The 25,435-nt window shown below is 38.6% G+C and overlaps 1 protein-coding gene across 2 annotated transcripts in view; it reads left to right on the top strand.

Annotated features, from left to right (window-relative positions):
* Positions 1-25,435, top strand: part of LOC111219727 (calcium-activated potassium channel subunit alpha-1-like) — a 97,463-nt gene that overhangs the window by 60,785 nt on the left and 11,243 nt on the right. Inside the window, exons 10-23 of one of the 2 annotated variants that reach the window (XM_022742479.1) lie at positions 1,394-1,504; positions 1,650-1,755; positions 1,879-1,961; positions 5,186-5,255; positions 5,503-5,658; positions 5,905-6,014; positions 6,950-7,018; positions 7,513-7,599; positions 9,094-9,170; positions 11,204-11,377; positions 17,500-17,593; positions 23,272-23,395; positions 23,779-24,003; positions 24,602-24,794. In XM_022742479.1, the coding sequence (XP_022598200.1) occupies positions 1,394-1,504; positions 1,650-1,755; positions 1,879-1,961; positions 5,186-5,255; positions 5,503-5,658; positions 5,905-6,014; positions 6,950-7,018; positions 7,513-7,599; positions 9,094-9,170; positions 11,204-11,377; positions 17,500-17,593; positions 23,272-23,395; positions 23,779-24,003; positions 24,602-24,794 (1,679 nt within the window). Of the gene's footprint in view, positions 1-1,393; positions 1,505-1,649; positions 1,756-1,878; positions 1,962-5,185; positions 5,256-5,502; positions 5,659-5,904; positions 6,015-6,949; positions 7,019-7,512; positions 7,600-9,093; positions 9,171-11,203; positions 11,378-17,499; positions 17,594-23,271; positions 23,519-23,778; positions 24,004-24,601; positions 24,795-25,435 lie in introns of both variants that reach the window. The other variant, XM_022742480.1, reaches the window with a different exon arrangement.

Below are 25,435 nucleotides of genomic sequence, written 5' to 3' on the forward strand. Positions count from 1 at the left end.
TAGCTTAGCATGTAACCTATCATAAAAGTACAACTTGAAATTTTTTACTTTTTGTGTATACATTATACAAAAAGCTCCGTACTTAATGGACGGACATGAGAGTGACGTTGATCTTCTCGGCAAGAAAGCAAATAAATGTGTTTTCCAAAATGTGAAACTATTCCTTTAACATATCCACGTGTCAGTGACATGTGAACTCGTGTCCCAAGCTCCGCAGCTGTTTCTAAAGATAGTGAGATTCTGGATGCCTCTAAACAAAATATGGCTTATTGTAGCATGCTTTTGTTACTTGTGGTCCTTCACTCAGTTGTGAAGAAGTCAGACTTGGTTTGGGAAAGGTTCTTAAACCAAATCTTGGCTTCTTTTGTTGGTCAGTTTTGTAGAAACACTTACAATTAGAGCCATTTAAGTTATTTGTGTGTATCTTATTTTGTAAGATTTTTTAGTTGGTATTTTTTTTATTCTTAATGAAATGAACACTTATCAAAAAAATCGTATTTATTTAAATGAGACGCAGGAGCTGAAGCAAATGGTCTATTAGCTACGTTTGACCAACAGCTTTAAGAAATTTAGAAAATCTGGGGATGCAGTTCTTCTCCCTGTATAAGCTGCCTGCATTTAAATATTAAAGTATATGTATTTTTAATGTCTACTTTAGCTATTTTCACAATAGGAGAGAATTATTAGTTTCATTATTTTTCTATTTCCTTCTGTCTTCTTCTTGCTGTCCTAACTCGTCATTACTATCATAACTGTCATAGATGTAACCATTCTCTTAACTGTGTTCCTTTGCAAATTAGCAGAACAAGTGGTGCAAAATAACAATGATCCTGATTTATTTATTGTAGATTAAAGCCATGAAGAAACACTGCAGTGCGGAGAGATTTCCAGCTGCGGTTCTTCTTTCGTAGCACTTCTGAGTAAACACCTAAAATCATTTTCTAAATAGTTTAAAGATAAAGATATAATAAAGACAGATAGGAATAAATCTAAACTGGGCTCCTTACATAAAGGATCTGTGATATGTGGGAATGGAGACACACTGTGCTGATTTCATAATCTCCATCTAAGTAAACTCTGATCCTTTATAATCTGATACTAAAATCCACAGTGCTCTCTGACCTACTCATTCAGTCCTCACTCGTCACAGCAGGAACATCAAACATCCCTCCTGCAACATAGTTTTAATTATTTTTTCCCTGCACAGATTTCGAATCAATCACCTGAATACAGCAGTACTGACAACCTTTCATTCCCATTACATCCCCCTCATCATTTTGATCCTAGGACAAAGATAAAGATGAAACTACCTTTTTGTGTTTGTGTGTTTTGTTGTTGACTTTTATCCCAACTGCATTTTAGTTTCATGATTGCTCTGCACCTCGTTTTCCAGGCACATCGTGGTCTGTGGTCATATAACACTTGAGAGTGTGTCCAACTTTCTAAAAGACTTCCTACACAAGGACAGGGATGATGTCAATGTAGAAATTGTTTTTCTCCATAAGTAAGTACAAATTTTATTTTTTTTTTCACTTGTGACCCAGAAAAAACAGCAAATGTCATTGCTCAAGATAAAAACAATCATCTCCTCAGCAGATTAAAGATAGTCTTTCTACTCAGATTTAAGACTTTCTCTTATTTTCTCTCAGTATTTCCCCTAATCTTGAGCTGGAAGCCTTGTTCAAGCGCCACTTCACCCAGGTGGAGTTTTACCAAGGGTCCGTCCTAAACCCACACGACCTGGCCAGAGTCAAGGTAACTAACAGACAATGCTTCTCCCTCTGTGACTCTGTGCTGTTTTGATACCTTACTGCAGTTTACTGCCTGATATTGATTTGGATAACTTAGTGTGTTGTCTGTATGCAATTTTGTTTTCAGATTGAATCAGCTGACGCTTGTTTGATCTTAGCCAACAAATACTGTGCTGACCCTGATGCTGAGGATGCATCCAACATCATGAGGTAAACCAAAGCAGCTTCTCAAAGATTTCTGTTTCTCTCTCTCCCTCCTTTTTTTTTTTTTTTTTGTTTCTAATCCTGTGGCCAATTATGTTCAATCTTGCTGTAGCTTTTGCAAATTGGCACTGTTTTATAAATAAGACACAGGAGATTAATGGAGATTTTTACTGAGTTAAAATGCTCAGTTCTAAAAGTTCCGAAATTCATCATAAGATATCATAGGTGCTTTACAATGAAGTTATGTTTTTATTTTATTTCAACATTGGTTAAAAATAAGAAGTTTAAAGTGTGCAACAGAAATAATTAGACCTATTTAGAACTCATACACTCACTGAATACTTAATTGGAAAAACCTGTACAGCTGCTAATTCATGCAGTTATCCCATCAGCCAATCATGTGGCAGCAGTGCAGCATCACGCAGACAGGAGCTTCAGTTAATGTTGACATCAGCAGCAACAGAGGAATGTGATCTCAGTGACTGTGACCATGGCATGATTGTTGGAGTGAGATGGGCTGGTTTGAGGATTTTTGAAATGGCTGATTTCCTGAGATTTTCACACACAGTAGTCTCTAGAGTTTTTACTCTGAATTAGGGATATAGGTAAAATTCGGCATTTTCCAATAATCGGTGTCGTTATTTTTGAACCGATAATCGATAAAATAAATTAATTTAAAAGTGCTATTTTGGCTCTGATGCAGCCAGTTTGTAGTCAGCGATGTCCCGCCCACAGCACGGTCTGATTGGTTACACGTCACGAGTAACAGCCTATCACGCTGAAGGCTGTTGTGTACACCGACGGTCACAGACTAGAGCAGCTGCGGTTAATGAGCTGCTCCAGTTAACGAGCGGAGCTGTGTACCGAAGGTAAGATAGCAGACATCGCTGAAGTTGTAATAATTAACACAATCCTCTACACTGAAGTTACAACAACACCACACTCCGATGAACAAGTACATCTGTTGGTACAAGACACACCGAGCAAGAGAAAGAAAGACGCTAGCGCTAAGTGCTAAGCTAAAGTAACTAGCTGAACAGCGTGTAAATAACTGCTGAATTAGTGAAAGTCGCTAAAAGGAGCAGAAAGCTGTATGTGCTGGAGCAGAACTACTGTAAGTTTAAATGTACAGCAGGTAGTTAGTCACTGTGATGAAAAAAGGAAGCATTACCTGTGATAAAATAAAGCAGCGACACTACTAGTATGAGAAACTACACCACGCTGACTGCAGCACTGTGGACGGCCACAAACTACTGTTACTGAAACAAAAGTACTAAGTAAGTCAGTTAAGAAGTACTCTGAGTAAACATGTTACATTTGAAAAGGGGAAAAGGGAAAACATTTCATTTGGTGTCCATAATATATGATAAAACTATTAAATTAAAGAGCATCTTTAGGCTGCCAGGTGTATCAGTTCACAGGTGAGGACAGCACTGAAATCGACCAATTAATTCCAGTCAGGCTCTTTGCAGCCTTTGCACACAACTGATAATTACTAATATACACTCAGTTGTCAGTTTATTAGGAACATCTACCTAAAATTGATGTAATGTGTCTAATACAACAGTCCTGCAATAAATCCTCCTTCATGAAGGATATAATGTTCAGTTTGTAATAAAATTGTTTAAAACAGTTGTTGATTCAACTGTATGATCATTGTGAAGGATGTAGTGTGTAGCTGCATTACATTATACAGAGATGTTTCTGTTATTTAACCTACATTCACTGATATAAATGGGGTGGACAACATAATAGAAACACCTGGATGCCATGGTGAGTCTCCTAATACAGCACTTGATTACTGATAATCGGTATCAGCCCTGAAAAAAAACATCGGTTGATCCCTACTCTGAGTGGTGCAAGAAGCAAAAAAAAAACTCCAGTGAGCTGCAGCTCTGCAAAAACACCTTGTTGAAGAGAGAGCACAGTGGAGAAAGGCCAGACTGGTTGGAGCTGACAGAAAGGCTAAGTCAGAGTTTGGTGTGAACAGCATGAATACATGGATCCAACCTACCTTGTGTCAACAGTCCAGGCGGGTAGTGGTGGTGTAATGGTGTAGGGAATGTTTTTTTGGCCCCTTAATAGCAATCAATCATGGTTTGAACCCCAGAGCCTATCTGAGTATTGTTGCTGACCAGGTACATCCCTTTATGGCCATGAAGTTTATGTTGCCATCCTCTAAAGGCTACTTCCAGCATGATAATGCACCAAGTCACGAAGCAAAAGTGGTCTCGATCTTGTTTCATGAACTTGACAATGAGTTCAGTGTACTTCAGTGGCTTCCCGGGTCACCAGATCTGAATGTAGTAGAACACCTTTGGGATCTGGAAGAACAGGCGATTTGCAGCATGAATGTGCAGCTGACAAATCTGCAGAAATTATGTGATGCAACATGAACTAGAATCTCAAAGGAATGTTTCTACCATCTTGTGGAATCCATCCCACAAAGTACTTAGGCTGTTTTGAGAGCAAGGGAAGGCTTTACCTAGTATTATTGTGGTGTTTCTAATAAAGTGCTGGGTGAGTGAGTATACTCTATACATGTAATAACCTGTTTTTACATAAATCGTTGTAATCATTCAAAGAAATATATACAATAGATGGATTTTTGTTGTGCCTCAAACTCCACTGGCTTATCTTGTGTTAGTGATATGGAATCTTTAAATAATGCAAATTATTCAGGATGTAAACTGTGCAGAAATACTGGTCGGTTAAACTCTGCATCCGTGTGTCCTCTTGGACTTCTGACAGGTATTTCTAAACCCAGTTACAACAGGCAGAGATACACAGTATAAAGTGTTACCAAATGCTCATACCTTAGAAAGTGAATGCCGGTGTTTGATATCACTTCCTGGACTCAAATCAGGAGTGTAAGCTAGCGTGTCGGAGCTGGCTCTCACTGCAAGCAGACAGACTCTCAGCATGAACAAACTCCAGGGTCTCACTTTCCCTTTTGGAAAATGATCAAGAGCTGAGAGGGAGAACATGAATCTGTTACAACAAACAATATTCCAACATTAAAAGACACAAGGAACTGTTTTATACAAGCTTAAATCTGCCAGCTGCCAAACTGTAAAATGTTTAGTTTGAGAATGCTTTTTGGAGGTGTAAGGAGTTTTTGTGTTTATGAATAATGTAAACATGCCCAGGAGAAATAGATAAGGGCACTGGAAATGGAAAAGGTTTTGTAAGTGCTCTGAGTTTGTTTTGTCCCTTTTGTCCTGTATCAGGGTTATATCCATCAAGAACTACCATCCAAAGATCAGAATAATCACTCAAATGTTGCAGTACCACAATAAGGTTGGTATATTCAGTCATTTTTACTTGAATCACAACCTAAAAAGATGATTGATTACGTGTTTGTTATTGCTGTATTTTAGCATTTTGATATTTAAACTTAAATTAATTTAAGTTTGTTTGAAAGATTATTTATTTATAATTTCAATATTTTACAACCATGTTAAAAAGAGGGATTTAATAAGTGTTTACAGTTTGTAGTTCTGTAAAGCAACCACATAATCTAACATTTTGTTTCCTCCCCCCTTAGGCCCATCTTTTGAACATCCCAAGCTGGAACTGGAAGGAGGGAGATGATGCCATTTGCCTTGCGGAGCTGAAGCTCGGCTTCATCGCCCAGAGCTGCCTGGCTCAGGGCCTCTCCACCATGCTAGCCAACCTTTTCTCCATGAGGTCCTTCATCAAGGTAGCCACAGCTAAGATTCATCCATCTGTGCTCACTGGATTATTTTCAAAAGTAGAGTTAATCAAAACAAAAAGTCTGAATAGATAATAATGATTATCCCAGGTGAGGCCCATATACAGCATCTGGTGAGTGGGTTAGGATGAACTTGTAAAAAAAAAAAAATTAAACTTAAATTTGTTTCCAGATTCCAGTATTTTTGTAATGGTAGAAGTTTGTCCGTCTTTTGTCTTCCATTGTTTGTCACAGATTGAGGAGGACACATGGCAGAAGTATTACCTAGAGGGAGTAGCTAATGAGATGTACACCGAGTACCTGTCGAGTGCCTTTGTTGGCTTGTCTTTCCCTGTAATTTGCGAGTAAGTACACTGAAACATCAGCTTTTTAAAATTAAGTGTTGTACTTTGTGGCTTTTTCTTTTCTTTACTTAACTGCTACATTGGTTTTTTGTTTCCATTGGTCTTTTCACTAACTTGAGAAAGAAAAATAAAGGTCTGCACACTGTAGGTCTCTTGTGTAATTTGGATATCTAATAAAAATGACATAAGGGAGCTACAGTGTGCGGACATTTGTTTTTCCTTCTCACTTTGTTTCATTAGTCCAGCACCTGCTCATGTTTTAAGGGATGTGCGCATCTGCTAGATTTCTGGATCTTTTTAATAACGTACAATTTTTAAATTAAGAGTCAGAACTAAGAGTGTGAAGATATGAAAACAGCAGTGTTGAAGTCTTAGAGTATAAAGATGAGATAACATTTTAACTTTAAAGGTACAGGTGTGTATGTAAGTTGCGAGCCACCATACTTTTTTGATTTTGCTTTGTTTTATTTATCACAAGATCATATGATATATTTAATTATGTTGGAATAACTAACTCATTTTCTTGGGACGGCAGGGTAAATGTCTTTGTTGTCTTGAGAGATAGTCCTCTTAGAACCAACATCCAAAATCACGTGATAATAATTGTACTAATTTGTAATTGTGATGTAAAGATAATGGGATTTTTTTTTTTTTTTAAAAAAGAAAGCAACTCTTGCCATTCTGTGACTTCCATACTGCATTAGCCTTTTCTCAAAAAATCCTTGAAATACCATATTCAAATATCATAATTACTATAATACATTTTTTCAACTAGTGGATTTCTTAGTTAAAGTCTCAAAGAAGGTAATCAAACAGGAAAAACAGGTGCTTAGCCTCAAAAATATGAATTAGACTTCAAAGTAAGTATCTAAGATGATTTTCTGAAATTATTTAGCATGCACGATGTCTAATTATATTGTTACTCTCTTTTGCAGACTCTGTTATGTGAAGCTAAAGCTGCTACTTATAGCCATAGAGTACAAGTCTGATCAAAGGGAAAGCAGGTAAGTGGATGTGCTCACAGTGGATTGTTGGGAGTCATTAAAATTCATAGATGCAAAAACTTTAATATGCAGGTGTGTTTGCTGTCAGTATTTGCTTTCAATAATGAAGCTACTTTGAATCAGGTTCTCTGTTTGACTGCAAACACAAGCCGCTTTACAAATTGTGCAAAATTAGTGTCTAAATTGGTTTGTTCACAGACATCACAGGGCTTTCTGATCCTGACAAATTAATGGAGGAGGTGGCAGTGGGTTTCTTTAAACACAGCTGAAGCTTTGTTTTAGTAGTTTCTTTAATGCACTGATGCTCATTTTATACCATTTGAAGTGTCACTGCTATCAACTTTCATCAACTTAATTTAATAAACAGGCTCGCCTGCCAAATGAGTTGCAAAAACTAATCCTGCCAGCGCGTGCCAGTGATTAGTGCAAAGCCTTGCAAAATTCTGTGATATAACTTTTCTGCTCTGACATCTTTGGTCTATAAATTCTCGCAGCACCCTGATAAACCCTGGGAACCACGTGAAAATGGAGGAAGGGACCTTGGGCTTCTTTATTGCCAGTGATGCCAAAGAAGTAAAGAGGTAACGAATGTGTCCTGAGATTAAACAGTGTCTAAAAGTAAAGTCTCTACTCTGATGAAAACTCTGTGTGACTGTGTTTTGCTGCTCTGTTGCAAGAGCCATCATGTCATACAGTATCCACCAGTCACCACATTCTTTCTAGTGAGTCATAATTTGTAGGAAAAAAAGATTACATATATATATATATCATCCATCCATTAGCTATACCACTTACCCTTATAGGGTCGTGGGGAGCCGATCCCAGCTGACATTGGGCGAAGGCGGGGGACACCCTTAGGCCACATGTTGCCAGTGCATTCACTACGCTATAGCTTAACGTATTACTAGCTGGTTGTTGTTAGCTGTTGATATTATCGACACAGGTGTAGGCTTTGTGGCTTGCAAAAGTGAAGCAGCCGTAGCTGAGGAGGAATGCTTGGTTATTTCGGTGGGTTATGCTGTTGTGTTGTGTTATGTTGTTAGATGATGATGTTAGCTGTTAGCTTGTATCTGCTGTTTTCTTGGGCAAGGGTAAGATTCAAACACAATTGAAATGTACGTTAGGATAGGATTAGAGAGTGGTGGCCTCCGACAAGTGGTGAAGGCTCAGTAAATTTAAGAAAACACAGCCTGATACCCACTGCAGGGCCTAATGATACGTCAAAACATTGTTTAACTTTGGTACGGCTCACAACATTTCACCTCATGTATTTGGCAAATGCCTAAAATTCATGCCTGACTTGTTTCTAAATACCAGGGATTAAATTTGTTTAATCAACCTGATTCTTTCTGTTGAAATGCATCCCTGGTCCTCTGTTGTTTTCCTTTAAGCATCAAATACTTGTATTAAAAATGTTTCTCTTCTAGAATGACTAGACGTGACCTGAAAAAATTTGATGCAGACAGTGGTGGGGGAATGATTTCAAATCCTTTTTTTAGGCAACAGTGGCAATACTGCACTATAAAAATACTTCATTGCAAGTTACAAGTAACATTCCTGCACTGAAAATGTCAGTTAAGTAAAAGTACATTAGCATTATTATCAGCCAAATGTAACTATCAAAACTAAAAAAAAATACATATTATATCATATATCCTGATGCATTAATGTATAAGTAGAATTTTACTGTTGTATAATTCAGGAACAGCTATGATGAACTATTTCATCTACCATTGGGTAGTTTTATCTCTAATATATCATATTTTACAAACATATAAGTAAATTATTATTATCTACAAAGTACCTAATGCTCTCAGATAAATGTATCGGAGTACAAAATACATTATATAAGTATAATGTAGCATGACATGAAAATACTCCAGTAAAGAAGAACTACCTCAAATTTGTTGAAGTGCAGCACTTGGGTAAATGTACTTAGTTACATTCTAATACTTGTTGCAGATGTAGGGAAGATAAAATGTCTCTAAACACTTTTTTTCATTTCAGCATCTTGGACATCAACTCCTCAACCATGTAGAGTGTTCTTACATGGGATTCTTGTTTTTCTTCCATAGGGCGTTGTTTTACTGTAAAGCCTGCCACGATGACATAACTGATCCCAAAAGGATAAAGAAATGTGGATGCAAGAAATGTAAGTGACTACATATAAACACATAGTCTAAGTTTGTTTGACTTAATTAACATTCCTTCACAGACTAAAGTGAAACAGTATTGAGAGAGCGTTTGTGTAGTGGTGTGATGGTGTATTTACATGACCTACATAGCCATGTGTCCAAACCACTTAGTTCCTGCATTAATTATTCACCTCATGAAACCGTGTAACTTGCGCATGAAGAAAGGTCATCGGATTTCTTTTTGTAGCCAAAACAAACAAGTGCAGTCCAAGTTTCCCTCATAAAACCATATGTCTCGGCCTCTGTATGACATGAATATCTGGACTCATTAAAGGGTCAGTTCACCCAAATTACAAAACACAGCTTTACTGTAGTATCTATGTGCAAATTGTTTTTGATTAAATGTTATGTTCTGAAATATCCCTCTTTGAGATTTGAGATTCTTTTTGGATTTGGATGAACTGATTCTTCATTTTTAGTCCACTACTTCTAATGTACAATATCAGGGGATAGAGAAAACTATTTAGCATCTATGTCAAATTCTCTATTCGGTGGAGTTCTGTTATACATACACAGAAAAGTGAAAAATTAGTTAACTCCTCTAAGACCACCTTTGAATTTAGTCTATATGTGCATTTTGTCTGTTTGCTGATGTAGTTGTTTGCTATGTTTTCTTTTGTATAATAGTTGTCTGTGATGTTACCTTTTATTGACAACTTTGTGATGTTAACAGGCATTCAGAGAGACTGTTAACACCACAGGTACCTGGATGGATCGTGTGTTTCTAGACATCATGTGCCACTTTGGTGTTCTTTCACTTGGCTTTCCTACAGTTTGTTTTAACTATTATAGCTAACACTTAATCTCAACATCTGATGTATTCTTTTCCTGCTGCTTGGGAACTTGGCACACTTTTCTTAAAAACATTCACTTTATAGTGATATATTGTGAGTAATGTGTATTCATTCCCCCTTTGAAAACACAGCTTGCTACCCTTGATCGAAGCAACTGTTTGATTGTACTGTAAATGTTGCATGTACAATGGTTGATGCTGCCTGGATTCCTCTCCGTTGTCATATGTCATAATGTCAAACATTTGACAAAAATGAGCACCAATAATGATTTTGGAAAAACAGTTGAGCAAACATCACCTACAGTACCTATTTATTCTTTTATTTGTAATATACAAAAAAATAGCTATTGCAGCATCCTCAAAGTTGCATTCAACTGCATTCAACTGCCTGCTTGATTCAGTAATACTCCAGATCACCACCAGGTGTCCCCACAGTCCTTTGACAAACACAACATCCTGCAAAAAGAGCAGAGCTGGAGGATGACAAATGAGGAATATTTTTCATTATAGCTGTTTTGATAAAAGGAATAAATCATGTTACACAAAGCTCAAAATGATGTAATTCACAGACTTGACTGCACAGTTTCTCCCAGCACATCTTACATCAAGGATGTTTTGGAACAAACAGTAAAGTCGTGCAGGATGTGTTACTTGAGGATGTCATATCAATTTATGGTCTTTTACCGTTTCGCACAAGTGTTTGGACTTTTTGTTTTTGTCCTTTCTGGACGTACTTACAGATTTATCTAGAAGCCCAGAAATCTGTTTTATGAGACACTGTCACATTCACTTTGACTTTTTGTTGGAGAAGTTTATGCCATCTTGTCTCGCATTTTTCATTCTCAGTTAGAATAAGGAACCAGTGCAAATAAGAATCATAGTGTCAAATATAACACATGATCTGTCTCCCCATCTCACCCTCACTCATGTCACATTTATACCCCCAAAACCACATGACCGTAGGGCCTCGTGGTACTTCCAACACTTGTCCCAGAAATGACCCAAACTGAATAAACCACAAAGTGTGGAAAAAATTCCTAATCTGACATTTGCACGCTGTCGAGATAAAGTTAATCTTGTGTATCCCAGCAGCAGCCTTCCTCTGTGCGCTGTCTTGCGTTTGTCCACTCTTCCTCCAGAACGACCCTCAACATTAACCTGCTCTTCCTCTCCTCTCGTCTGAACCCATGACTGTAGCCAAGAGGCCCGCCTACAAGAAAATGAGACTGGCATGTTGTTTTGATTGCGGCCGCTCAGAGCGGGACTGCTCTTGCATGCCAGTTAATGTGCGTTGTAACATGGACTCCCCTCAACGCGACATCCCACTCTCTGCTGTCTCTGTTAATGATTGCTCAGCCACTTTACGTGCCTGTAAGTTGTCGCCATGACATGTGCTCTTCAGTGTTTGTTACATGCACTGTGTCAACTGTGTAGTGTGTCTTTAGCTTGCGTGCTGTCTAGCTCTAGCAGCTGTGTCGTCACTACCATGGATATAGATGTTGCTTTAGTGTTTTAGTTTTATGATTTTCAGTCAGCTGGTGCTCTTCCCCCTCTGTTGCTACTTCTGGAGGAGACTTGTAGCTCTTGTAAAGCATGCTGGTTTACTGTTTTTGCTGGTGTTTAATCAGAGAATGTGAATTCTAATTGACCTGTAGTCTGAATTAGGTCAACAATCATTAATACAAATACAAATTTCGTGTGAAAACTAATTCTCTACTGAAAAAATGGTGTGCTTCCCCCTCCAGTGACCTCTACAACATATTTGCAAGCAATTAAAACTGAAGCCATAAAAAAAAAAAAAAAAAATACAGCTGTGTATCCCCACCACAAATCTCTTGATGCACACTTAAACTTGGAAATCCTGGTGGAGGATTTGCATGCATTTCTTCAAATTATTTGTTTTGAGAGGAGTGCACAAATGCTGCTGTCAAATGCTATAATGATGTCACTGGATAGGGTAACTACATCTTTTCAAGAATAACCCAAACAAGATCCATGTAATCAAAATGTTTCACTACTGTACCCTCCAGAAATGGGTGGACAGGACAGGATTTGAGGTATTTTATGTGTAAATGCCACAGACAATTAATTTAAGAAAAAAAGATGATATTAAGAACACCTGAGGGGATTTTCTGAGGATAGCAGTGCATATTGAGGTTAATGTACTGGTTTTATTAAATTAAGACCAAAAGCTTGAACAAGCACTGGAAGTAAAATTCCTTCATTGCCAGTGGAGAAGCTCTCGGTTGCAGGTTCTTGAGTTTTTAGTCTTATGATATTGATTGAATTGCACAATAAGATTAACAGAAAACAGTGGAATAGAGCTGGATCGTATTGGATTGCAAGCGGAATAGAAGACAATAGAACAGTCCTGGATCATATTGGAATTGACTGAATTGTGCTGAACTGAGTTGAGCTGCATATGAATTCTTAATTCAAGTGTGATTCCCCTTTAAAGCCAGAGGGCATGTTAAGTTTCACTGATATATTGCAGAAGGCATGAAGAATGTGTCTGAGTTTGCGGAGCGTTAATACAATTTGCTGGAAACATTGTAGTCTGTCATAGACTTTTAGTGAATGTCTCTTGATCAAAGACCATGCTGTGTATAGTTGAACATCTCTGGGCGTTTCCACCCCTCAACATGTCTTCCAGGGCTGTGTGCTCTGAGCATCGCCTGGCTAGCTAAGCTCGAGCCGAGCTCTGGAGTTGCTGTCGACACAGTGTGGGAGACGCGCAGAGCGAGGCCTTATACGGCCTGACATGGAAATTATGTTTGCATTTTCATTTTTGGAGTGCTACCGGTTGTCATGAAACTCAGCCTGACAGTTCCTAACCACCAGGCAGCCGTGTGCCCCCGCCCCTCTCCTCCTCTCTCGTTGTGGGACAGATGCTAGCCTGTTAGTCCTGTGACTCTGTTCGCGCCCTCCGATTGCAGGCGACAGATGCCAGGACCAGCAAGGTCCCTGTTTGAACATTGCTGTCACTGTCCTGCCTTAAGCTCAATGCATGACCTTTATTGTAAGCAAGGGGTTGAAATAAGGTACTAATGAGCATGTGTGGGACTCACAGCTCCAAAAAGTGACTCACACAAAGTTCCAATTTGTCCGTGCAGGTTGTGTCAGGCAGTGCAGAGGAATGGGAAACAGATTTTGGGAAGAGAAAAATAAACATAATGCATAAACAAGAACACATACAGTATTGTCACATATTGTATGTCTTGTGAATACATACCTCCTGACTAAATGTTAATGCAGGCCTAGTGAGCAAGAGACCTCTAGACATCCCGGTTAAAACCAGACTAAATTTGGTTTAAATTCTTAGTCGTCAAGGTTAAACAGCATTTTAACGACTATATTTCAGTGTGTGCTGAAGTAAGGACCTGCTTCATGTTGAAATATAGTCATTTATATATAACCTTGATCAATCAGTCAGTCGACAGAATCTGAAATTATTTTGATAATCAATTTGTTTTTACATCATTTTTAAAGCAAAAGTATCGACTATTCCCTTGTTCTAGCTTCTCAGTTGAGATGATTTCCTGTAATAATTTATCTTATATAATAGTAAATCATTTTTGAGTTTTAAGCAGATGATCGGACAAACAAGCTATTTAAAGACATCAACTCATTTTATAGACATAACAATGAATTAATGAAGAAAGTAATCAGCAGATTTATCATTGATGAAAATAATTATGTGCAGACCTAAACCTTGATGTAAAAAAACTAACTCAACTTGAACCACATTTAGCTCAGTTTTAACCTAGAAATTGAGACATTTTCTGTCTTGCAAAACACCAAATCAGTGCTTCCTTTAACGCCTCAAATGGGACTCTTCGTCAGCAGATGACCACCTACAAACACAGACAATGATCCACTGTTTAAGCTTACTGACCACATTACTGAAAATCATATTCCTAACTGACCCGTGTTTTATTTCTCATTGCTTTGTCCATGTTGTCTTCAGGGCACACTCCTATTTTTTTTTTTTTTTTTTTTTAAGTGCCTTACAGAGAAATCCCTCAGCCTTCAGTTCTTTGTTGTCATTTATAATTTGCTTTCATTACAACCTTTTCTTCCCTGTAACCTTTCATCTGTCTCTGCATTATTCTCAGCTAAAAATAGCTATAATGGATATATCAAATCAAGTAAGTTTTGCATTCCCTTCTATCTTTTGTCATTTGTTTCTAACCCCACCACTTGTGCAGTATCAGCTATCACCACTTGAACTGTCTCTAACCCGCTGTATTCCACTGTTTGCTGCTCATCGCTCTGTCTAGTCTATCTTCATCCATCATTATATTTTATGTGCAAAGCATTAGGAAATTGTTTCTGTGTGTTTTGTGTTGGGGTATCAGTTACAGCTCAGCAGTAGATGGTGCTGCTGCTTCACTGTGAGAGTGGAAGAATTTAATCAAGATAAAACACTAAAACATTTAAAGTAAATATACGTATGAAAATATATGCAAAAATTGTAACAGATTTATTTTTAGAGAACGGACAGGAGGCATCAAATAATTTAAGAGTTAAGAGCTGGTCTAATATTTCCTCAGTTCTCGTCCAGCCATTAGAGGAGTGTGCACCTTGTGGGCCATCGACTTTAACAGGATTTGTTATAGGCAGCAAATGTGCCACAATGGTGTTGTCCTGGAGAAGTGCTGTGCATGTTTGACATGGGCCAGATGAATAGTGGAGGTCTGGAGCAGGAAGGATAATCTACTAGACAGCTGACTGTTGAAATAATCATCTCTATTCTCCAGTTTTAGCTCCCAGCCATTTTTTGGAGTAAGGGGACCATGTTCTTCTGCCTCCTTTTGTCTATTTGATCATGTTATCTTTACCAGTTTTACCTCCATTATAACACCAGTGGAGCTGTAAGCTTTGATATTTCACATAGTCAAGTGGATACTGAAGTCATTCCTCCCTCATCAGGCATAAACTGCAAACAGCAGCTAGTGGTTGTTAATTCACATTGTCACCTACTTGTTCTTGTGGCATAACAATCGCTGGAACACCTGAAAGCATATTTATTAATTAATGTTTATTATAAATATCAAAGTAAATGTCAAATCCAACATTTCATTGGTGGCTATACCAAGTGGTTAAGTGGTGTTTAATAAAAAAGAGGTTTTTTAATTATTCAGCTATTAGCATTCTTGTGCCAGAAAGAATTACCCCCCAAAACCAGTGATTGTGCTTTAATTATGATAAGAGTCACAAGATGTTTTATTAACATACGCACTGCAGGTCCTATTGAAGTCAGTTTAAATCAAATCCTATTTTGTGGTGAACGTGAAGAATTAATGGGCTACTTCACCCAAATGACAATGCAAACTTTTTCTTATTTCCCCCTCGTGGTATCTAGACATTGTTTCAGTTTTATGCACCCATGTTTTGAAATGTGTGTCTCTATGATTTCTGCCTCCACCCAATACAGTTGATGCTCTCAGCTCCAAAAAAATAAGATTTAAAAAGAATTAACAGCAACATATCTCTTCCAAAACAATGTCCAAGTTACTCTTGATAATCTATAAAAGTTACTCTGTACTGTTTTCAAAGTGACTGTTTCTTCTGAAGAACTGAATTTTTCAAATCTAATGTTTCATTGTCATGAGCACCACAAATTAGATTTAATTCACCTCCATTATGATGAAATGAAATGTCAGATGACTATCTTAAAACCTCAGCACATAAAACCAAAGCTATCAATATAGCTAGATACCACTAGGGGTTTGTGATTTGGGTGTAATGATCCTTTAAAATAGGTAATAATCCATTCATTTGAATTGTACAGCTGCTAATTTTGACTCCTCTTCATTTAGCAGTAAATGATGGCCCCCTAATCCAGTCATCAACTTATCAATACAAGTCAGCTAAACTGAACCACAACTCAGCTGAGGTCTGTAGGGGGCCCTGTAGCGGAGTGGCTCCTGTGTCGGTCCCATTGGTAAACAACCGCAAGGGAAGTCTGTTGCCCCTCGCAGAGCCCTGCGCTCTGAGACTGAGTTTCATAGGCTCCAGGGACCCGGGCCAGGTGGGCCGGCGACCAAGGGTGGCAGAAGAGGCCAGCCGGCTCCAGCGGGCACGTAGCCTACCAGTGAAATACAGATACCACCCCAGTCACTCCAATAACGCCACATTCAGTCACAGGCACTGTAAGGGCTACCGCGCCACCACCCCCCTCCCCCTCCCCCTCCCCTCGACATGTTTGGCAGGCCTGTACTCAACAACAGCACAACCAAAGCATGTGCTTGCCAGGCTGGAGTGGTTGCATGTGTAGCATTCCTTACTAATGACCCAGTGTGTGCAGCTGTCAGCTGTGAAACATTAAATATTGAACAGGCCAAGCAAGATGTGAAGGGCCAGTGTGTTGCAGCTTCCCTCTCCACTGGAAGCCCCCCTGTACTTCAACATTTTCCATTATGGTGTCATTCTAAGACATGCTAGCAGCGCCTGAAACCCTGTGTTCATTTACAGAGGAGCATGATCTTTGAGACTATTCTTTGTTATAAAACAAAAAAACCCTGTCGACAGCTTGATGATCATTTAAAGATACTCAAGTGAATTTGTCATGACCTGTAACAAGCTATTCCCAGTATAAATGGTGGCTGTTAAAATGCGATTACCGAAAACACTTTTCTCGCTGCTTGTGTTTATTTTACCAGTGACGGCCACAGAGCAGAGTTGTTTTCCTCGACTCTTATATGAGCTCGTGAAAATATTTGCCTGATTACTTAACTCGAGGGTAAAACTTGTAATTCATTCCCTATGAAGAGCTCAGCGCAGTTTTGTGTAGTGATGAAGACAATGTCCAAGGGGCATCTCAGCTGTACATAAATCACTCTGGCACAAGGACCAACCTAATTATATGAGCCAAGGGCGTCACGCCCAAGATGAAGAAAGACCAGCAATCTAGACTGGATTCAGTATTGGCACAAAAGGAGCCTTATTTATGTTGTTGGATGCTTGATATTTATAGGTTATTACCTTAATTAAATGAGATTGTGAGTGATTAGTGTGGCCAACAGAGAAGCTTTCCAAGTCTAGGTCTAAGGAAATTTGCTCTAACTAGGGATATAAAAAATTAAAGTATCCTTATTCCCTTTGACGTATTTGTGGCACTATATTATCTGAATCATAAAATTGCTAACATGTGAATTACAGCAATTCTCTGGATTAGCAGATTAGACTAGTAATGGGCATGATGGTTGATGATGGCACAATTGCATGTTTGCATCTTCATACACAACCATGCAAATGATGTGCTAATGTATCCTGTCGTCATCATGCGAACATTGGACTGTTTTGCGTTGCACACGAGTAGAAATGTCCTGTCCACTCCATCTTGTTCACCCAACCTCACTTTCCACTCTGTCTCCCTCTCTGACCGTATTCCTCAAATTGTGCTTTGTTGTTCTTTTGGTGTTACTGATGTGTGGATTTTGCGTGTCCTCTGATGATTCCCTCCCTCATACCGTGACCCTTTGTTGCAGTTGAAGAAGACCAACAGTTGGCACTATCGCCCAAAAAAAAGCAACGTAATGGAGGCATGAGGAACTCTCCAAACTCCTCACCCAAGATTATGAGGTAGGATATCTCTGGTGACATGTCTGTTGCATCTGTGTGTTTAATTTGTATGCTGTACATTGATTTCTTTCTAGTGTTAAAATGTGTTCAACAGAGAGCACTGACAAGTTTACTATTCAACCATAACACGTCCCTCTGAGAAGATATTCTGGTCAAAATCTTTTGATAGCTAAATTCGACCTGATTTTCAGGCCACTTGGAGGCAGCACAGCGTACCACCAACACAACACAGATATAATATCACCTTATCAAACAGTGAAGATGAATGTGTTAACAAACTGAGCACTGAGCAATATTAGCATACAATATCTATAGCTGCTAAATGTGATCACCAGCTAGTCGCTAACTTTGTCTGTCTGCAATTTGGTGTAGCTTATAGTCGTTTTGTAGCTGCAAAAAGCTTCCTACTGTTGCTGTTGGAAATCAGGTTGATGAGACAAGACAAAGGAAATTAAAGTTGTGGGCCATAAAACCAAAACAATGAGTTCAAAGAGGCTAAAAATGCTACATGGAGTTGAAGGTAACTGCACAGTCTGACACTGGTGATAATTCTCTGTGGACCCTTTTCGAAAATGATTATGTTTATAATGAAAAACAAATAATAGCTGATACATCTTTTTCAGATTTTTAAAACTGTCAAATATTGATATCAGACTCAATGGTCCTGTTTCAGTCAAACTCTACAGTATATATTATGGAAAACATGTTAAGGAACCTTTTCTGTGCTCCTGTATTCATGGAAAACATGTCAGAGGGCTCTATGCCACGAGGTTTCATGTGACACCCACAGACTACAGCTTTTAAACAGGCCTGGCACTAATGACAGCACCAGGCAGTCAGAGAGGCTCTAAAGGATAGATAGCCCAAGGCTATTCATCTATTGTCGGATCCCTCTGAGTTCTTTTCAGCACGTAAGGCCACAGATGATATGTATCATCACAATGAAAGGCGAATTCAAATGCTACCTTGCTTTTATCTTGTCCTGTAAAATTAAAACTGCGCTTATTGATTTTGACTGGCGATAACACTGTTATTCAACAAGAGGCCATTAGAAGGATGATAATAGTAATAGTCATTGTCATTAAGTGCCATGTTATAAAGAAGGCAGGCAACAAGGAAGTCCTGCAGCCTGACGTATACAGAGTGGAACTGTAAAGGACAAATTGAATTAAAACTGACAGATGACATTATGTTCCCATTGCTAATTTAGTTGCTATTTATTTGGCACTAAATCTACAAATGTCTATATTGTTTAATACTGAGATACAATACAGATCAACAATGTACTGTAGCTATAAAAACGACTTAGCATTATATCTAAAAGGAGTGTTTATACGCATAATTTAGCATTTTCCTTTGATCTATGGCCTCTGTTTTTTCAGGTGGGCGTTTGCCCTTGTTTGATTTGGTTCAAAGTGGTGTCAAAGTTGAATCGCTCCAGGTGATTTCCAGACTCTTGGGAATAAAAACCAGGCATTCCCAATGCTATAGCCATCAGCTAAATATCATCCCACCAAACAAATCCATCTACTTGCCATGCTAATGCATGGAACGATACAGGTGGATGTGTTATTTCACCCAGTGTCTCTGCAGCCTACATGGTGCAGAGGGATTCGCTGCGGTAGCCTAAGGGATACTTCATTGCAACAAGCGGAGAAAAAAAACATCTGGCTGTATACTATATCAAATGTGTTTTTACAGGACCTGCGGCCTCAAGGCCTTTGTAAATAAGTAATGATCAACAGATTGGCTGTGGGTTTTGAAGATCAAGTCTTTGTCAGTTTGCATGAGGGGAAGGATTTTCAAAGACTTTGCCTGCCCTCACTGCTTGCATTACAGTAAGCCAGTGCAGTGATGCTGAAATAGAAAATCTGCATAATATGCATGTCTAGCGTCTACTTTATGTCTTTCTCAGCTGTCATTACGTGCCTCTAGAAGACACCTGGCCTTATGTTTTGCGGTCGTGACGTGTGAAGTCTAGTCAAACGTGTCATCTTACGAATGAAGTAGTGGAATTATGGTGCTGATCATTTTGAATGTTTAGAAGTGTGCCTACTAAAGTGACACTCACAGACACCTCTGTGTAATGAAACAAACCGCACAAAAGAAAGAAGCGATCAGCTGTGGAGGCAGAACTGTCTCCTGTTTCCAGATGTATCAGCAAACTAACACGTCCTGTCTGGAACTTAGCAATGACGAGCTCACTGAAATTAACACCATTTCCACAGGCTCCTTGATGGGTCATAAGACACATCTAATTGTGGGATGTCACAACGCGTTTGGTCACATCGGACGGCGTCGTGACATACACGTCATGTCTGCTACAGCACCGCTGAGGCAATTGGCAGTGCAGGATAGTGACAGGCCGTCATGGCTGACAGTGAGCGATAGCTATCCTGGCAGAGCTCTGCCTCACCAGTCATCTCCACAAGGACAAACTGAAGTGACAGCGGCACCACTGAGTGAGTGGTGAAACATTCGACTTCTGATGAAATATTTAGTCGAGGTGTAAAACCACTAAATGCTTTCAGTCTTATTAGAACTTGCATTTCAGACTCAAGCAGAGGCTATGCAATAATATAACAAGAGTTATGGAGGATGATTGTCTCGGACAAATCATTAGTTTATTGACAAGAAATTAATCAACAACCTGATTTATCAGGTGTTAATTTTGTTCGAGGCAAATGGCCGCCCACTCTGAGTCCGGTTCTGCTCGAGGTTTCTGCCTCTTAAAAGGAAGTTTTTCCTTGCCACTGTTGCCTAGTGCTGGCTCTTGGTGGGAATTGTTGGGTCTCTGTAAATAATATTATAAAGAGAAGGTCTAGATCTGCTGTATTTGGAAAGTGCCTTGAGATAACTTATGTTGTGAATTGGCGCTATACAAATAAAAATAGACTTGACTTGACCTGATCAAACATTTGTTGGTTTCAGGCTTTTCAAATGTGAGGATTGGTTGTTTTTATATCATTCTAAGTGGAATATGTTTGGGAGTGCTGGTCAGATAAAACGAGAAATTTGATTACAGAGGTCTGGGAAAATGTAATGGTCATTTTTTTCTACTTTCTGACATTTTATAGATGATTAATCATAGTATAACTGATTAATCAAACAAATAATTGATCATGAAAATTTGTTGGAACAACATACAAAAAAGACATGGATTTAAGGTTTCAGTGTGTTGGAACTTTTATTAGGGGACATTTACTCCTGCTCCTGCATTGTACACTTGCGTTCTCTATTTTAAGATAATATTTACATTCTTCAACCACGGAATTTAATTTGCACACCCATGTCCTTTCAAATTAAAATTGCTTTGACAGGTTGGAGTCTGAGAGGTAGAAAGTGGAAGGAAAGACATCTCTTTCTCCAACTACTTCCATTCTTGAAAGGACATCCAGGTCTTGCCTAGGGGTATATAAGCCCAAAGGCAGGCTTTTTTGGCTTCAGTCTCTTGGAGCCAGAGGGATGGTAGTTTCAGCTGACACTTTCATGCATACTTAACGTGTTACTTAAGGTAGCATTCTTTTAAAGTACTCACATGGATTAAAGAGATGCTCTTCTTATGGGGAGAAGACTTGAAGTATTTAAAAGGTTTTAGACAGAGACAGAGGGATGCTGTCCATGTTTTCAGAAGATAACATCTTCAGCTGTGATCTGAATCTGACAAAGTTGATTTAGTGCAAGGGGAATTGTGTTGGGCAGCAGACAGCTCTGTAGTTACCACTGTGGCTGGTTTGACTGCATAGGCTGGTTGAGGCGATTTGGTCTTAATGTTCCCCTTTTGTCTGTGTGGGTTTTCCTCAAAAATTAAAAGACATGCAGTGTAGGTAAATTGGAAACCTTCAAATCAGGAAGTAATATATACATTATATATATAATAATATATTATCATGTATCGACTATCAGTGGAATCCTGATGATATGATAATTTTTAGTTTTTGTTTCGTTTTGCAAAACTCTGTTTAATTACAAGTTATTTGAAGTTAAAATTGGAAACAAAATAAGAATGTTAAGTTTTATTGATAGATTAAAGTAATTCAATATAGATAAGGTATGAACACGATTCCTAATTTTGCATACATTTAACATATTGTGATATCAACATTGGAAACATATTCTCATTAATATTGTGATATTTATTTTAGCTATATTGTCCAACCCTAATTGCCTTTAGGTGTAAATGTGTGTCTTTGTGCAGTATGTGTGTTAGCCCCGTGATAGACTTTGGACCTGTTCAGCCTCTCTCATAATGCATGGTGGGATATTCTACAGCCTCTGAACAATGATAGACAGATTAGAAAATGGATAGATGGGAAATGCGTTAAATTGGTTAGAATAGAACAACCAGACTGTCGTTCTACTTTAAACCGGCACAGAACAATAAAGCTTTGTAAATTTAAATACTTCACGTGTCATGGCTCAAGAAAATAGCCTTGCATACAGCATGTGAGAAAAAAAGTGAAATCTCTAAAGATAAATGGTCTGTAGACAATAACCCTAGCATCTGATGTTGGGTGTGAACTTTAGATGCATTATTTCGGAGGAGGATTATTGTCATTTATTAGAAGGAAGATATTATACATAGAGAATTTTTGTTCTACATTTTTCATATGTGCATATGATTAATTAAAAAAATATTTAGTTTTATGTTTGCAAATTGATTTAATATTCCATTGTATTTTTTCCTTTTGTTTCTATTTTTGAGGTGGGTTCAAAAGGGAGGAAAGGTGAACATGGGAGAGTTTGAAAGTCAGATGATGTTTTTGGTGAAAATTGAAAATTATTTTAATATATCATTAATATACCTTGTATCGCTCTGACCAGAGCAAGCATGATACAACCGCAGGTACTCATGTCTGGAGACCACTTTAATGGTCAATGTTGGGTAGGATGAAGCTCACCACTGCGCTCAGTGAGATTAGTTTATGTAGTTCTGATGCTGTGTTTAAAAATTAATACACTTCACTTTGGAAAGCAAATATGATTGGGCAAATTGCTGAAATATTTAAAGTCTGGTCTGTTAAAGCTTTTACCGTGCAGCACACTACGTCGGAAGCTGTATGCAGTAAGGGGGCGTAATTGCATCTTCGTGCTCATGCCAGTCAGCGCAGTGTGTTGCTGCCATCTCCTTCCGCCTGGCTGCCGCTGCTGATGTCACTCTGCTGGATGACATGGCAGTGTTGTTGGCATTTCTGCAGATGGTCTCTGACAGGAATGAGCACAGGAAGGAAAAAGGGAAAAAGCTACTTTTTTTCTAATACGAGTGATTTGTTTGGAGATCCCTAAATATTTTGATGGTCTATTAATGAATGTTTTTCACAATTAAAAAATTTTAATTAGTTTTTTTTATTTATTATTTATTCATTAGTATTTCAATTTATTTATTTCAATTATTACATTTCATTTTCCAACCTCTAATTGCCTGATTTTACTTACTAATTGTTATAGCTTGGAATATGGTTTTAGCCTGACAAATCACCTTGTAATTTTGTTTTGAAAGGTGCTGTACACAAAAAAAAGCTTCTCCTAATATTATAATTCGAGAATGATATTCTCAGGTTTATCATTTCATAATTTAGCTTTATTAGTCAAATGCAAAGAACTAGGTCATTTAATCTACAGTCACAGTGTCTTATGCTATTCTTTCATGCCCTCCCTCTTGTCTTTTGTTTGATCAGACATGACCCACTCCTCATCCCTGGGAACGAGCAGATTGAGAGCATGGATGAGAATATAAAGAAATACGACTCCACAGGGATGTTTCACTGGTGCCCGTCCAAAGACATCGAGAAGGTCATCTTGGTGGGTTCTGCTCCTTTACGCGGCACACGTCATTTTTCCCTGACACTCTTCTCCCCGGTGACAGATGTGTCATGTCACAAAGCACCATCAGAGGTTGACAGGGCACTTAAACACTCTAATGAGGTGTTTGACTTGTCATTTGGTATATGGGGGCCCTGTACATAGAACATTTCTTGTACTAATACATATGCCATTTTTCAAATTACTTTCATAGTCTAGTGCAGTCATAAACTGCATGATATATTTCACTGGGTGAGCAGGCAAGTACAAGAGGAGAAAGCATTAACCTTTGTTTAAAAAAAGCCAGTTCATGCAACATTTCAGTCATAAACATCTTTTTGTCTTTTTTTTTTTTTATCCCTCGTTCTCTCTCTCCCTGTCAGACCCGGAGCGAGGCAGCCATGACTGTTCTGAGCGGACATGTGGTTGTGTGCATCTTTGGAGATGTGAAATCGGCATTGATTGGTCTCCGAAATTTTGTCATGCCCCTGAGAGCGAGCAACTTTCACTACCATGAGCTGAAGCACATCGTGTTTGTCGGCTCCCTTGAGTATCTGAAGCGAGAGTGGGAGACTCTTCACAACTTTCCAAAAGTTTCCATTCTGCCAGTGAGTACAGCAAAATCACTCATTTCTCTATACGACTGTAACAGGTATGACACAACGAGCAACCCTGCCTCTTCATTCTATACATATACAACTCATTTGCGTTAACAAGTGTTTTGTGGGAAACATAATGCTATTATTAATCAATGCAATGAGGAAATATTTAAGTAGTATGTATCTGCAATCTATTCACTGCCAGTGCTAAATATTAATACTGAATGTATCTTGAAAATGTCATGTATTTCATGTATGTTCTCTAGAATATTCACTCCTGGCGACTAAGACACGATTAACATTATCATAGCTAAGTTTTAGCATTTGGTTAAGATCAGGGAAAGAAAGCGGTTTTAGTCAATAAGCCTTTAAAGTGCATCATCCCACCTGTATGATGCTTTGGCCTTACATGATTCAAATGTTCTTTAATGATTTTTCAATATTTAATCAAAATATTGTTTTATTATCTCAGCCCTGTAGGACAGAGGGTTGAATAGGTCTCACGGATGAGAACGGCACTTGAAGCATCACATTTAGCCACATTTTCATTTGCCTCTTGTATCACATAGGTGAGATAACAAATTCTCTCCTTCACTCCCTCTCAAAGGGCACACCATTGAGTCGGGCAGATCTGAGGGCTGTCAACATCAACCTCTGCGACATGTGTGTCATTCTGTCAGCCAATCAGAACAATATTGACGACGCATCACTGCAGGACAAAGAATGCATCTTGGCGTCACTCAACATCAAATCCATGCTGTTTGACGACAGCATCGGGGTCTTGCAGGCTAATTCCCAAGGTAAGGAGTGCCCTATCATAGTTCACTGCACTGCCTGTAAGGGACAGGGCCCTGGCACAGAGAATATCCCTCACTGGGTGCTGCCTGGCTGACCTGGTGTCACTGCATTTGACACTAAACCCTACTGACTATTCCTCAGGTTACTGTAACAACTGCTTTCTTCACAAACCTAATTGGTGGCAACAAGCACAGAACTGGCACAACAGCCTCACCTGCCTTACACGTTTTTTTTATTTTTCAATATCTGCGGCTGCTTTGTAAGAATAATATAATATGTATAATTTATGAATATTGCACGTTACAGCTTTCAAACCAGCGAGTGAAGCAATCAGTCAGCTCGAGATGGCCTTCAATAATGGTCATTCTTTGACATTGAGAGAAATGCTTTTAGAAACCTTTTGACCTGAGGAGGGGGAGAGAGAGAGAAAAAAATCCCTGCAAATTTCATTATTCCTCTAATACGTGTACGACCTCGCATTTGCCTTAGTCAGCAGTAAGTGATGGATGTCAAAACACGGCCTATGTATAATACATACAGCATCTCTGATTTAATGTGCTTACTTGTCAGTCTGAGGAAAGCAAGGAATGTCAAGTCAATCTGAATTCAATCTTGCGTCACTTATTTTCTATTTCATGGCTCC

Source organism: Seriola dumerili, unplaced genomic scaffold, assembly GCF_002260705.1.
Source record: "Seriola dumerili isolate Sdu_G_001 unplaced genomic scaffold, Sdu_1.0 BDQW01000068.1, whole genome shotgun sequence".
Taxonomy (NCBI): Eukaryota; Metazoa; Chordata; class Actinopteri; order Carangiformes; family Carangidae; genus Seriola; species Seriola dumerili.